At 33.0% G+C, this 15,819-nt stretch overlaps 2 protein-coding genes across 2 annotated transcripts; both read left to right on the top strand.

Annotated features, from left to right (window-relative positions):
• The first annotated feature begins 6,196 nt into the window (after positions 1-6,196).
• LOC149235212 (putative E3 ubiquitin-protein ligase ATL44) lies at positions 6,197-6,840 on the top strand. Its single transcript, XM_089461308.1, has one exon. The coding sequence runs from the start codon at positions 6,232-6,234 to the stop codon at positions 6,796-6,798; it is 567 nt and encodes a 188-aa protein (XP_089317434.1). The 5' UTR covers positions 6,197-6,231; the 3' UTR covers positions 6,799-6,840.
• A 4,185-nt stretch (positions 6,841-11,025) lies between these two features.
• LOC149235211 (uncharacterized) lies at positions 11,026-12,364 on the top strand (the record flags this gene model as incomplete). Its single annotated transcript, XM_089368488.1, has 5 exons — positions 11,026-11,078; positions 11,372-11,490; positions 11,791-11,908; positions 12,074-12,178; positions 12,262-12,364. Coding segments are annotated over 5 exons (498 nt in total), but the record flags the coding sequence as incomplete, so codon positions are not given.
• Between the last annotated feature and the right edge of the window lie 3,455 nt (positions 12,365-15,819).

The raw sequence follows: 15,819 nt of genomic DNA, 5'->3' as shown, positions 1-15,819 counted from the left end.
GTGATTTATTTCACTAGTTTCAATCCCATTTCTTCACCCCTGTGAGCATCACCTGATGCAATAAGTGCTAAGTGGACTATTCAAAGATCATGAGAAATTAGTACCTTTCATGGAAATGCTAAGTTGACTATTCAAAAAGCATGAGAAATTAGTCACTTACGACTACCTCTCATGGAAATCGTAGTAGATGCAATGAGTGCTAAGTGGACTATTCAAAAATCATGAAGAATTAGTCACTTACGACTACCTCTCATGGAAATTATCGTAGATGAATGACTTACTTAAAGCAGTTGAATCCCAAAAAGATATCTAATATAATGCACTGGGAAAACCCCAATACTTAATAATGAGGAACTTATCATGGAGGAACTTATTAGAGAATTTGGTGAGAAGAGAACCATATGACACAAATCTAATTTTTCAAATTTATTAAAAATCAATGTAATCTAACAAACTCTATAATACACTACAACAGGTGATAAGCATTAGCATTAAGACTAAGCATATGATGAGCATAGACTAACAATATGTTGAGCATATTCCCTTAAAATCAATCTAGGCCCTCAATAAGAAGTCAACAAACATCCTTCCCTCTGAAAGAGTTTCACACAAAAAATAGGAGAGAACTTTTAAAAACACAAAATAAATAAATATGAGAGAATTTTTTTAAAACAAAAACAATTTAAGACAAAAATATCTACAAAATAAACCTTATATTTAATACAAAAATAGTTTAAGACAGATATTTTAAGACAATGGAATGACCACTTAAAACAATGTCAATTAAGACTAAACTATCAATTTAAAACAATATTATCTAACACTCGCAAAATTAACTCTGAGAGTAAGCCATCAATCCATAGTATTGATGTTTCGCGGTGGGCCTATATTCACATTAGCATCAAGGCTATTGATGTGTCGCCCCAAGTCCATCAGAGCGCTGGCTATTGATGTTCCGCACAGCGCCTATATTCACGCCCATCAACGCGCTGTCTATTGATGTCCTGCGCAACGCCTATATTCACATTAGCGTGAAGGGTATTGATGTCTTGCGCCGTGCCTATATTCACGTTAGTGTGCATGCTATTGATATCTCGCACCGCGCCTATATTCACGTTATCTTGGATATAAGTTTCTGTTTTGCGCTTTTGATCTGTGCAGATAGGATTAGATGCAACCAGGGTTGGAATTTGGATTTTTCTCTTTCCGTTAAACAATTTTTTTTTGACGTTTTGGGTCTTATGTTTCCCTTCAAGGAACGTTATGTTTAAAATTTTGCCCTTCAACTGCAATGTTTTGATAATAAATTAACTTCTCACCAATAAAACTTTAACTAAAAAGTTACCCTTCAATAACACACATATGTTCAGTTTTTTCACATATTTATCATAAGAAAAAAATTATGACCAAAATAAGCTAATAACTTGTTAAACCCTAAAGTTTGTTTTACTCAGTTTTTGATACGATATAATTTCTTCTCCAAAACACAAGATATTACAATTATGTGCAAATATGGAAATCTATTCCACTCACATCAGACCTGCCATTATTATAATCAATGTGCTCATATTGCAATATTTTCAATTTTCCATTTGGGTTTTGATTACACTGTTAAATGTTACAATTTCAATGAAAACAAATGGATTTTTTCCACTAATGTGAACAGAAAAGTTATCCGAGAGGAAATTTCCATCTCAAGGACTGTAGATTTTACATGAGGCTATCATCTAGGCTCCCCATCCTCTCCCCCATCATAATCACATTAAATCAAGTGGGGTATGGGTTTGTAATAAAATCAACATATTGTATTAAGTGTTTTAATATTTCAGAAAGTTTTCATAGATGAGTGTTGGCCAGTAACATATTCTCAACACATTAAAAACAATTACTCCATCAGACATGTATAACCAGCTCAATATAATCCACACTATTTATTTTACTTATTATTAGTGAGAAACAACAAGACAATATATGGCTTGTGTATATCTTTCACATGACAATTTTTATTTTTTGGGGCCTTATAGGTGGTTAGTCATAAATAATCAAATACCATTTTTAAGCATGTTTTTATGCGATTGGGTTCACAACCATCCTCAAAATTTTAAAATAAGCTTGATAGACATCAACCATCTTCAAAATTTTAAAATATGGTTGATAGACGTCATGTCTTAGATATGTTTACTTCATTGATGGTGGTAAGTTCTTAGGAATTTTGCAGGAATTTTCAATTGTAGGAATTTTGGCTTTGTTTCCAAGTGAACAAGTACCAAGGTGTACTCTTCTATCCATGCATTAAGATAGCACAATAGAATTTCCTGGTGCAAAAGTCAAAAATTGGAAAAGCCACATGCTATAGTCCACATTCTGTGAAAAAAGTAAATATAATGTTGATTTTGTAGAATTGAAAAAATAAATGAAAATTTAAAAATTGTTAATATTTCACTTGAAAAATTCTTACTCTTCAACTTAGAATGTTAAACTAATGGCAACTCTCTTTCTCCTTTGCATTCATTTTAGAATTGCCTCACAAAACTTTCTGTTTAATAACCCTCTAAACTGAAGCTTAATAACTGTCTAAACTTAAAACTTATTAATAGTTAGATCAAATGAATTTTATCTAGTCATTGTTCCTATTATTTCTCAAATAATAAATTATTATAAATGTTAATTAAAAAAATTGTCCATGGAAGCAAGTTAAGTTGGTTAATACTCATGAAAAATTTGTAGGGAAAAGGCTTTTTGAGAAAAACAAAACCCAAAACAAACTTATAAAATTAAGTTGTGAGAGTTTGTATAAGAGGAAAATGGTTTTCCAACTCACAACTTAAAATAGATCCTTGCAATACTAAATTAGTAATAACAAATAACAAACACATTTTTAGAGTGATAAACATATTCTTAAAAATAAAATATTTAAATATATTTCAAACATTTACACTGATAAACTTATTTTTTAAATGGTAAAATACTTAAAAAATAATACCTACATGGATTAAAGGTAGCAAAGGTTGCACTCTAACAAAAGTCATAAGTGCCACGTAACATCCAATTGTTAATGCAATAGTTGTTGAAGGCGTAGAAGACATGGACCTACACATTATCAAAGTCGAAACACACTCCACCCTATTATATTGCATTGCAATCTATGCCCTAAAATCTTCCTAAAACCTATTAAATTAATATAAAAATCTCACTAGAATTTCAAATAAACAAAACAACAACATAAAAATGTATATCATTAAACTATGAAAACTATCCAAACATGTAGATAAATTATATAGATAAATACATAATAAGATAATCATATACCAATCCCTTTTTTTCAAAGAAAAAACAATTTTAAAAATGTGCACATAAATGAACAAGTAGACAAGCCACAATGTAGTAAAAAGGCCCACTGAGAATAACTGCCATTACTCTCTTTGCAATGCTTAAGTGGCTACGTGGCACTCAACGCTCCTTTGCAACAAGAGGTCATCCTTTCCAATTTAATGTCCTCTTCTTTACCTACCTAACATATCTCTCAGGCAAAGTTGCAGCCATTGGGACGTCCTCATTTCTAAACTCACTATTCTTACATATTTAAAATATATAAAATAGAAAATTGTCTAATAAAATTTGTGGGGCCTTGTGACACACTTACCTATAATAAAAGACAAACTAACTGACCAACGAAACCTGAGAAATTGTGAGTCACCCATATGAAACGTGTTGGTGCACGAACCTTGATAAATTGTGATTCACCCATATGAAAAGTGTGAGTGCCTTTTCGCTATTCAATTGTGATTCACCTATATGAAAAGTGTTAGTGCCTTTTTTCGCTGTTTAAAATAAAGTAGTAATAACGTTTTCCCAAAAAATTAACCCGTCAAAAAAACGTTCTGTACATTTCAAAACCCATCATAAGAAACGTTTGTTTAAAAATTTTAAACGTAAAATACGTTCAAAATGACTTATGACGGGCAAAATGCCCGTCAAATTCCAACCCTGGATGCAACTTGTTTATCATTGCATTTATGGAGTTTGCAGAGAAATCTGAGAAATAATTATATTTTTAATTTTTGAAAAGAGATATTCAAACCACGTGAAATTTAATCATATTCATTTTTTTAATATGATATTTTTCTTTTTCCATTAATTTTTTTTAATTAAATATAAAAGTATAATATTCTAATTATATTAATTTTTTAATTAATTATAAAATTAAAATATAATTTAAAAATTTAAAATGTTTTTAACTCAATTTTAAGTATTTAATTTAATATATATTTATTACAAAATCATATTAAAAATTACATAAAAAAATAAATTAATGAAAATTTGATTTCAACGCAATTACCATATACAAACCACATTTTAGAAATATAATTACATGGTGTTTCTCTACGGGCTTTGCTTGGGCAGATTTGGCTAATCACAGCATTATCAACTTTTACCACCTGGCAGCCTCTCCCAACTCCCAAAATTCTTCTTCAATCTCATAGTTTAGTGTTCATTTTCGTTGGCATTTAGCTTTGGTTCATGTTTGAGTTTATGGAGGAAAATATATCTATATATATATATTTTATTATTAATTTTCATAAGTTAAAATTATAATTTTACTATATTTAAACTAAACTACAATGTTTACTATTTTACTCTTATTCAAATTTCATAATTAATTCATGCCTTTTGAAATTCAATAATTAAACAAAACCCACTGAAAAGCTAACTCTACTTCCTGGATTCTAATTAGGTTTTGGAGAAAGGAGTTGTCTATAATGCGACTTTTTGGAGATTCCGGTGACGGAATCGGGCGGAAGAAATTGAGGTTAAATCTTGATTTCTTGCAGTTAAAATGGTTTTTTAACTCCATATCTGGATTCAGCACCTTCAAAAACCCTGGGACGCTTTCATTGTGCAGAAACTAGCTATCAAACTTGCGATTCCAATAAATTCCTGCCGGATTTCAACCAGAAAAACCCGCCTGAAAAACTTTCAAAAAGTCGCGTTATAGAAAACTGCTTGGAGAAATTCCAAAGCTGACTAAAATGTACCCTATCTAGCCGACTGCTTAACCGATCTCTTCCCTGTCATTGCACGGACCGTTTAAATTGACATCACTGAGTTGTGCAGATTTCAACGGATCATTTCTGCATTCTCTGTCATCAATAACTACTAAAGTGTGCCATCTGTTTCCTATTTTAAATGGATTTCGATATAGATTTAACTTTATTGGCCGATTTATCGGCTTATACTAGGCATGTTGATAAGATTGAGAAGGTGGCTTCGCATTTTGCCATCTTATAGGTAGCGGAATCCATAATGTCAGTCACTTCACGGAAATTTATATTGAACTAATCATTGGTTTAATGTCGTTTTTATATTGGTCTTTGGATGAGAATAAAAATAATATTCGGAGAAATATCATTGGTTTATTATTGGTTTAGTATCTTTTTTATATTGGTTCTTTTTGCATGAAAATAAAAATAACATTCAATAGGTAAGACTAAAAAGCACCCAGGCAATAATTAATATCTGAAGGTTTATGTCCGTGGGATGCCTCTAAGCCTCTGCCATTCACTCACCCATGTGCATATTTGAGTGTTTCTATCTTTCATATTAAAAACGAAGGTACGCTCCCGTGAGGCTGCACTTTTCATATATCATTGTACTGCTGGATCAACCCACGCCCACTAACTATTTTTCCCTTATAATGTTTTGCCACGTGCAGTCACTTTTGAGAACCGCAATGCACCGTAGAAGATTGAGAAGATTGTGGTTGTATGGACGGGACGGGCTCAGACTAGATTACCTGTAGGCTATATTCTTTTGTCTAAGAATGAAATGGACAAGTATGGTTGATGCATTCGCTTCGATTAGATGAGGTGCGTGGATGCTCTTTAGCATGAAATTTAATAAGATGGCGATCTTCAAGGATTATCAAACTCGCTTTTACAGATTTCAATCCAGCGTTCCTATATCCCAGCCTACTTAAAGATCTTTCATCCCAAAGAAAGAGGCAAGCACTGACTCTGATTCTGTCCCTGTGCCGATCACTGTATTGTAAGAGGCAAGCACTGACTCTGATTCTGTCCCTGTCCCGATCACTGTATTGTATTTCTGAATTTCGTTTCCAATTGGAGTGAGAAAATGAGCACTCTATGAAATCGTTATCTGACAAGTCTTTTATGGTCCATTAAGTAAGAGGCTTTGAAGGATTTTGGTGCTCTTTCGATTACCGAGGGAAGAATGGTTTTAGACGTGGCCACCGATATGCTATCGCCAGCGGCGCTGTCATACGAAAGTCCGCAAGCGGTGATTAGGCCCCATATGACTGAACATATGATAGTTGTTCTTCTTGCATTGCTGTGCACAGTGATATTGCTCGCGGGACTTGCTATAATCGTTCCATGGAACTACATTTGGAGGCCATGCCACGATTACATGGCCACTAGACGAGCTAATACCGGTATGAAGGCGAAATCCATAGAAGCACTCCCCTGTATCATCTATGGCAAATCGATGTCAAGGCTTGCAACCGATTGCGCTATTTGCTTGGCAGAATTCGTGGAAGGAGAAGTTCTGAGAGTCTTGCCTATCTGCAACCATGGCTTTCACATGGAATGTGTAGATAAATGGCTTCGATCTCATTCTTTGTGCCCTACTTGTAGGCATTATGTTCTTGACCCTGGCTGTAAAATGGTGGCGAGTCACATTATGCCCAGCCAATCGGACGCCTGGGGAGTACAGATTCATTCAGCGAGAGCTTGTGAGGAGTCCAGGGAAATCATTGACTTAGAGTTTGGGGTTAAATGATATGTTATTCGACCAGATTATAGCGGAAGGGCACCTGACAGCCTGTGTTCGAGCATACTATTAATGGAAAGGGCCGCATTGTTCCTGACAGTTTGAAAGCATATCAACTTGTGGTTACCAAAATTAAACACATCATTGTCATAAAAAAGAAATCCTTGAGTTTTATTTAATTAATGTCACAAGTCACTGTAAATTAAGATGGAATAAAATTATATCGCTGGTGAAAAACGCAAGGAATTGTCACTGCGACGTGTGTTTATCTATATATATAGTGTTAAGACTAGATTATTAAGTTTTACAGTCTCATGTTTTTGCAGCATCAAGTTTGGTAGTTTTACGGACAACTAAATTTTAATTTTATATATGTAGAAGTTGTCACTGCGACGTGTGTTTATCTATAAATGCATTGTTAAGAAGAGATTATTAAGTTGTATTGTTATCTGATGTTTTCGCAGCATCATGTTTGGTAGTTTTTTCGTTCAACGAAATTTTAATTTGATATGTGTAGAATTTAAATATTTTAAAGTTGGAGAGTCTTGAATATATATATATATAAAAGCAGTGGGAATACAATGAATTCATATACATATTCAAAACATCATTTTCAATAATCAAAACTTAAAATATTATTGAAAAAATATGACAAATTTCTTTTAAAAAACCCAAAACCTTCTAATAATGATGCTCTCATTTTACAATATAAATTTCAGTTCATTGATTCAGGACTTCTGATAACCTATGTATGTTTGGAGTAAATTTTAAATACAAATCTTGCACTTCATTCATTCATGGCTTCTCATAAGCTATCCATGTTTGGAATAGATTTTTAAATAGAAATCTCAGACTTATTAATCAGTACTTGTAGCATAAGCTATGTATGGTTGATGTAGATTTCTAAATACAAATCTTACGGTTGATTAAATCAGTAATTGTATGATAAGATAATTTTGCATGGCGATCAATAACCACGGTAGAAAGTTTAATATATTGTCATATTTGGTGATTGTGATGCTCTTCTGCTCCTGTCAACATCATTCGCTTCCCAACGATACATCCCCAACCTCAAGCTCGATATGGAAGGTTATTTCATCTCTGCACCTGTCAAAGCTCCACTGTCAGTTACAGGCTAGCCTCGAAACGATGGATCACACGGATGTTTCGGCCATATTGGAAGATGTATCAGTCTAGCCACTATCGATCCTATATAGGACATGTTCATGCTATATAAGTCTTAATATACCGGTTTTGAAGAGGTGCGTTAATAATGGTTAATTTAAGTCTAATTATAAGTAGAAGTGTGTATAGATCTGGGGTTGTCTACCAAAGTCACAATAGAATTTCTTTAAATATATATATATATATATATATATATATATTTTATAAAAATAGTTTCAGCATTCTAGAAAAACACCCAAGACATAAAATTTAACAAAATCCTAAAACTTAACCTCTATAACCAAAACTTCCTAATTTTCTGAAAAACTTACGGGGCCATTTTACACACGCTTACATTTTAGCCTAACACGTGCCCTTCATAATTAAGGGTTGAAGATTCTTCTGTGAAAGAATTGGTTCAAGGTAGATGCGTCACGGATTGTTTTCTCTATAATTGCTATGGGTTTAAGTAGGTCGCGTTTCCGGTGGCGAAGGGGGAACGCCCTTTCATAACCTGGATGAGGGATGGTTTTCTCTATAATTGCCATGGGTCTAAGTAGCTCGCTTTTCCGATGGCCGAATCGGAGCCCCCGTTCATAACCTGGATCTATCGGCAGTAGAAAGGGAATACAAGACGCCGTTGACCCTCTCCTCTCTCTATAACTGTCCTAAGGGAAAGGTAGCGAAATTGATTGTCGCATAAGTACCGACCTGAGCGATCATGTAAAACCTGAAAATCAGTCCTCTCTCAGCAGAGATACCGGAGTCCCCATTAATCCCGCGTTTAATTGAGAGGCACAGATACCAAATCCTTGTTGTCCAGCTGCTGCAGTAAGCTTAGGGTTTGTAAATTTGAAGCTAACATGTGGCATTCATAATTACGGGTTTGTTGATATAATGAATTGGCCTCTGGTGTAGGTAATAGAAGAAGTATTTATCTCAAGGGATCTACTGAGGAAACGTGTTACAAAAATGAGTTAATAGATCTGTAAATTTATAATGTTGGTGTTAATCTTTGTATTTATATTTAGGTGAGGGGTTGGAATCTTTTTGAAAATTGTATAGAAATTTATTTTAAAGTTTACAAATATCGTTTAATATCAAACATTATGTTTAATATTATTAGTTCTTTGTAATGAAAAATTGTTAAATGTAATTTATTTTTTTTAATATTATTAGTTGTTTGTAATGAAAAATTGTTAAATGTAATTTATTTTTGAAAGAATCTTATCAGTTTTAATTATGCTAATATAAAATATTTAATCATATTCACGATAAAAATACTTGATTTTTTAATAATTTTATAGGTTTTTTTTTTTTTTTTTTAATAATTTTTGGGATAAAAAAATTACTAAATATTTATATATTAATAGCAAATTTAAAACCCAAAAAAATATAGTTTTTAAAAAATCACTATTTAAAAAACAAAAATATTGAAAATTGATGGAGCCAAATCCCTTGTCATCATCACAATCAAATAATGATGGTTATATTGCAAAGTAGATGTCTCAGTGGTAAATAATACATTTTTTATTAAAAAACAAAATAAGTAAAAATTTCAATCATTTCGATTTTTTAAATACACAAAATTGATCATCTTGTATATATTCTTATAAAATATCAATAAACCCATATTCCTTTTATTAACCAGTATCTTCGATATATAACAATTTTTAAAGCTATTTTATCTCTCAAAATTTTCAATAACACATATTACTTGGAATTGACTTTTAATATACACACATTTCTTAAAAACATTATTGCATATTTTAGTGTTAGCTTTGAGAAATTTAGTATTGACACATTTCCTAAAAACCTTATTGCGGATTTTAGTGTTAGCTTGCGGATTTTAGTGTTAGTTTTGTCTAGTAGCACTCAAAGCGATCTTATGGTTCCTCATTCTTTTGTAGGGTTCTTCTAATCAAATTGATAGCGATCTTATGGTTTCGCATTTTCCTGTAGCAATTAATTGTAGGATGTTTTTGAGGGACACATAATATTAAATTGGCAAAGGACATTGTTAGTATTATAAAATTTCGTAGTGTTTCATGCAATTTTTTAAATTTTTACTTGGGTGGATGCTGTGAGAAAATAATATCAAATTGGTAAAGGACCATTCCAGTGTTATAAAAGATCATAGTGTTTCATGTAATTTTTTAAATCTTTACTGGACGTGGATGCTTTGAGAAAATGTGATTGGAGGCATCTGTTTTTTCTTAGTTTTCCCACAGTTTCCAATGTCCTAAGTGACCCCCTCGCACCCTTGTGCTAGCTAGATGGCCCATGGGAGTACACCATACCCCTTGGTGAATCAAACCATGGTGGAGCTAATAACATCAACCCCCCTTTCTGTAATCCCAACAAGACAAGCCCCTCAAAAATATTATTGAGTGCAATATTGTACAAAATTGTTCATATGGCAATGGCCACCTTGGTGGGGCAATAATGTCATCTCTCCCTTTACCAATCACACAAGCCCTAGTTGACTTGGAGAAAAGGCATACAGATATTCATGAGTGCAGTATGATACAAAATTGGTTATGTGGTCATTAAATTGAGATTGTCTTTGCATAAGATAGCATATGCACTAGGTTCCTTATTGAAAACATTCTGATATTTAGCCCTGCAATGCAGTACAAATATAAGCCACCTCTCTTTCACCATCCTTAAATCTTATCAATCCTATTAAAGAAAGCCGGGATAGAGACAGTAAAGGTGCAGATCAGAGAAAGCAGGTTCGCTTAGCATGCTCATGCTTCAATTCGCCTTTCAAGTGTTTAGTGGCATTTAGATTCTAGGTGCAAATGAAATTGCTCACTACCTTCATAACCATGAGCTCATATTCTAACCCTATAGTTTTTGGTCCTAGTTGGTTTGTTGTTTCCCTTCCACCGAATCCTCTTCTCACTAGTCTCATGTTTTCTAATATTGCTTGTATTGTAATGCTAATCATTTTTCTAGAATTCCATTAGTCATTATTTGTATCTCTTACAAATTTTTTCATGAAGTCTATGCCTGGTTCACTAATTTGTAAATGTTCTTTGCTGCAAATATCTGATTTTGAATTTTCAAATTGCCTACTTCATTTACCTTTTCTACATCTCCAAACTTTTTAAGCTCATGGACATGGTGAGATTATTGTAAGTCCCGGATATTGCTAATCTGGATTGCAGTCCTTTGTCATTGAATCAACTTGGCTATTCCTGTTCTCCATTTTTTGTTTAGTACTTTCTAGATAAATTTAATTTCAATAGAATATTGAAAACATTCTGAGCATCTCAAATATTTAAATGTACTCGTTATGGATTGAGTTTTTTGTTTCCAAATAATAATGGTCTTAAAGAGAAATGTTAATCAAATAACATTCTGAGCATCTCAAATATTTAAATGTACTCGTTATGGATTGAGTTTTTTGTTTCCAAATAATAATGGTCTTAAAGCGAAATGTTAATCAAATAACTATTATTTATGTGTATCACCATGTTTCTAGAGATATTATTTGGCGGATCATTTCCCATCATGCACCGGGAGGGGATGCTAATTTCTTGGGACTTGCCATATCACCATTTAATACTTTTCTCTTAATTTTTGTTGGTGGATGATTATGTTTCATTTGAAGGCTCCAACTATTGTTAATTTATTTAACAACCATGACACTGCTATTTTATGGCATGAAACATGCCACGCTCTTGGGGCAATTGAATCCAATGGGACGAATGTCATTACAAACTCTTTACCAACCAGTCAAACCTTTAGCAGCGACTTTCTTTTAATAGATGCAAAACCAATATTGTTTTAGCTTCCTTTAACTCCTAGTTTTCATTTTGGCCTGTGTAACATACTTCGATGTAACAATGAACTCAACAATACATGTAATTTTGTACTTATATTATTTTCTTTCCTCAATTCTAAGGGGCAGAGAGAAACTACGACGAAAATACCTCTTTTGGGGAAGGTAAGTTCTGAAAGCTAAACATTTTTCTATTACTTTTCTCAATAATCGACAATAGTCTTATAAGAGTTACCGCAATCAGCTTTCGGTCAACAGAGTATCTCGGGTTTGCACCATTTAGAACACTAAAATTAATATAAATTTTTTATTTTTCCTGTTTTGTCTAAGGTATCTTACGCAAATACAAATGCTACAATTTGGTCTGAATGTGGTTCAAGCTTACTATAATTGTATTAAAACACATGCTCCATATCCAAGATTTCTCCACAAGGTATCTTCTTTTCTGCTGTGGAACTCTGCATCTGCAGACTAGACCTAGATGGACTAACGAGTTAACTGTTTTTTCATTTGCATACACGTTTCTGCTACATGATCGCATTGTTGTTATTTTTGTTCTCAAACTTCTGTGTGCACAAGTACTCCAAGTCACCTCCTACCAAACAGAAGAAATTGGAGTGATTAACAGAAGCTCAAGATATAATGATATAATCTTCTTCTGCCACGTCCTTACGAAAGATCAACTTTAGATAAAGAGTATTTATTTCAGGAAAAATCACTAGGCTGATTGATCATGCTAGAGTGTAATTTTCCTCCAAGAGTCTATTCATAACGGCCCCAGATGTCAGTTGATCACAACCTCAGATGTCAGTCCCCATATGTCGGTGGAGAGAATGTGCCAGATATTGGAAAAGCTCGAAGCAATTGCGAGTTGTTGGAAAACCTAATGGAGGACGTTCGTTCAACTACCCAACACTATCTTCGTGGATTTCTTACAACAACATGATATTGTGGTGTAAATATATTAGGAATATGCATGAGATTTGAAACAATTACAATTGACTTGTCACCAATTGTGTGCACATCTTTTGAGGTGGCATAAATGAAAGTAGAAATAAAAATAGAAACAAGTCAAAATGGGCAAACAAAGATCGAAGAATACTTGTTTAAGAAAAAGAAAACTTTGTCAGCGATTTTCCCAAAAAAAATTCTACATACTCCTCATTATCAGCAAGTCCTACAACAATGATCACTACAGCAATTCAAAACCCACCAAGGATGGAACTTGGGTATGAAACAAGCCTCTATAATAACACTATAATAACGCTATTGTTTGAGAATAAAGTAATCTCTTATTACAAATATATGTTTCTAGTTCAAATATGTTTTGAACTTAGGAGTTACTATGCCTGCGATTTTCCTAAAAAATACACAAACTCCCTCTTATGAGTAAGTCCTACAATGACGATATATATAGCAATTCAAAACTTGCCAAGGATGGACCTTCGGTATGGGTATGCAACAAACCTCTTTAATAACATTGTTGCTTGAGAATAAAGTAATATCTCGTTAGAAATATATGTTTATGAAGAGATTTTGAATTGAGGAGTTACTTTGCTTAAATAAGGGTTTATGATTTTCAAAGGTTTTCTTGAATACATAGGCATGGTCGATGAAGAAAAGTCAGGATACAAACTATTTAAAACACTCAAGTCCCAAACAATAACAAAATCAAATAACTCCAACGAGTAATTGTCAATCAAAATTGGGCTTATGTTGTTTATTATCTCAACTGTTTCTGACTTATTTGACAAACTCCATGTTAAGGAGTTATCTCATCAATGTTTTAAGATTTTGACCGCAAAACCTAAAAATATCCCAAATCAGTGAAGTTGCATAAATAGAAAGGAAAATTATTTCAATTAGAGTTGCAGGTTCGAAGTGGTGTGTGTACATCTTTTGAAGTGGAATAACTAAATGTAGGAATAAAAATAAAAACAAGTGAAAATGGCAAATAGAACTCCAAGAATACTTGTATAAGAGAAAGAAAACTATGTCAGCGATTTTCCTAAAAAAATCCACAAACTCCCCATTATCAGCAAGTCCTACAATGATGATCTATACAACAATTAAAAACCCACCAAGGTTGGAACTTGGGTATGCCCCATTATAAGCAAGTCCTACAATGATGATCTGTACAACAATTAAAAACCCACCAAGGTTGGAACTTGGGTATGCAACAAGCCTCATTAATAACAATGTTCTTTGAGAGTAAAGCAATATCTAGTAGAAATATATGTTTCTAAGGTGAAGATATTTTGAATTGAGGAGTTACTCTGCCAACAATTTTCCCAAAAAAATCTACAAACTCCCGATTATCAATAATTCCTACAATGATGATTTGTACAACAATTCAAAGGCCACCAAGGATGGACATTGGGTATGGGTATGCAACAAGCCTCGTTAGTAACATTGTTGCTTGAGAATAAATAAATCTCTCATTAGAAATATATGTTTATGAGGCGAAGAGACTTTCAATTGAGGAGTTACTCTGCTTAAATAAGGGTTTATGATTTCCAAATGTTTTCTTAAATATTTATGAAAGGTCGAGGACAAGAAGTACTGAAGTCTTAACCAATCAAAAAATCAAAAAAATCCAACAAGTAATCATCAAACAAAATACTGCTTATGTTGCTTATTATCTCAACTATTTCTGATTTATTTGAAAAACTCCATGTTAAAAAATTTTAAGTAAGGAGTTATCTTATCAATGATTTGGGTGTCATAATTGGTGAATGTCAATGAAAACGTTTTTTATGATGTAGCTTAACATGTAATTTATCTATGAAGATAAAGTTTACATTGTCTCTATTGTAAAAGGTCATGTGACATCTTTAAGAATTTGTTTTCTGTCACAGTTGGATAGTTAATCTCCACTTTGACTAGTTAGTAAGACTCAAGCATAAGACATGCATGTCTACAATACATGCCCATACTCTAGAATAGGACTCAAGGACATGCAACTGACACCTTCCATGCCTCTCAGGAAAAGGTACCATTGTGACCTAAGGAATACATTTGAAGCATAGTTAAGAACCATGTAATCACCTTCCATTCATAAGGAAGTAGAACTACCTAGCTGATTACAGAGTCCATAGCCTCAAAAATCGAGCAATTGCATGAAACCATGCCTCTTCCAACGCTATCATCTCATGACGCCATAAATAAGCATATCTCTAGAAATCCATCAATTTGTCAACAAAAGTGGTTTAGTTTTGTTCTTCATAATAGAAAAAAATTAAAAAACCCATTATGTTATATTGTTTTCAATCAATTTTAAAAATTGGGTTCATTAGTTCAGGTATCTAACTAAAAACATATATACAAATATTAAAAATACAAGTTAAACCCCAAGCACATTGTTATGAATCTATCGCACTTGAAAAATATAGGTATCCCAAATACTATTTGAGAGAGATCCACACTTGTGATAAACATCTTCCCTCTATGACTGTATCCGTAAAGCACATGGGCTTTTTAGTGGTAAAAAGGAAAATACTTGAATATAGTAGTTTGCTTGGGATGAGAATTAGTACATGATCCAAGCTCTACAATGTGTAAATTAAGCTCTTCAACTTGAACTAGCTTATGTTGTATTTTGTACATTGTTGAATATTAGGTGATACTATACAATGTGTAAATTAAGCTCTTCAACTTGAACTAGCTTATGTTGTATTTTGTACATTGTTGAATATTAGGTGATACTATGCAAGAATAAGGAGTGAGGAGAACATATAAAGAACTTTTCTTGAGAACAATTTATATAATTTTCGCACTACCATTAATTCACTCGAGAAGGGTTTGGATGAGAAATGACAACAACAAGAATGAAGAGAAGAGGGTTTTGCAGGTAGTTTAGCCCAGCCCACAGTAGGATGCCTAACTCAAATTTTGAAAGTTTGTTTAATCATCAGTTTGACGTTTTCACCCCAATACCTAAAAATATCCCAAATCAGTTAAGTTGTATAAATAGAAAAGAAAATTATTTCAATTCCTGTTGCAGGTTTGATTGTTACCTAAAATGAAAGGAGTAGTCTATCTAGGCGGTAGAATGACCCGTTTTCCGGCACCGACCG

Source organism: Pinus tabuliformis, chromosome 8, assembly GCF_031772625.1.
Source record: "Pinus tabuliformis cultivar Carrire ecotype Pingquan chromosome 8, CPIR1, whole genome shotgun sequence".
Taxonomy (NCBI): domain Eukaryota; kingdom Viridiplantae; phylum Streptophyta; class Pinopsida; order Pinales; family Pinaceae; genus Pinus; species Pinus tabuliformis.
Note: the sequence above shows the minus strand (reverse complement) of the source record. Positions and strands in the feature narration are given on the sequence as shown.

Excerpts from the sequence above, each read along its gene's own strand:
- LOC149235212 (XM_089461308.1), top strand. The coding sequence starts at position 6,232 with ATGGTTTTAGACGTGGCCACCGATATGCTATCGCCAGCGGCGCTGTCA.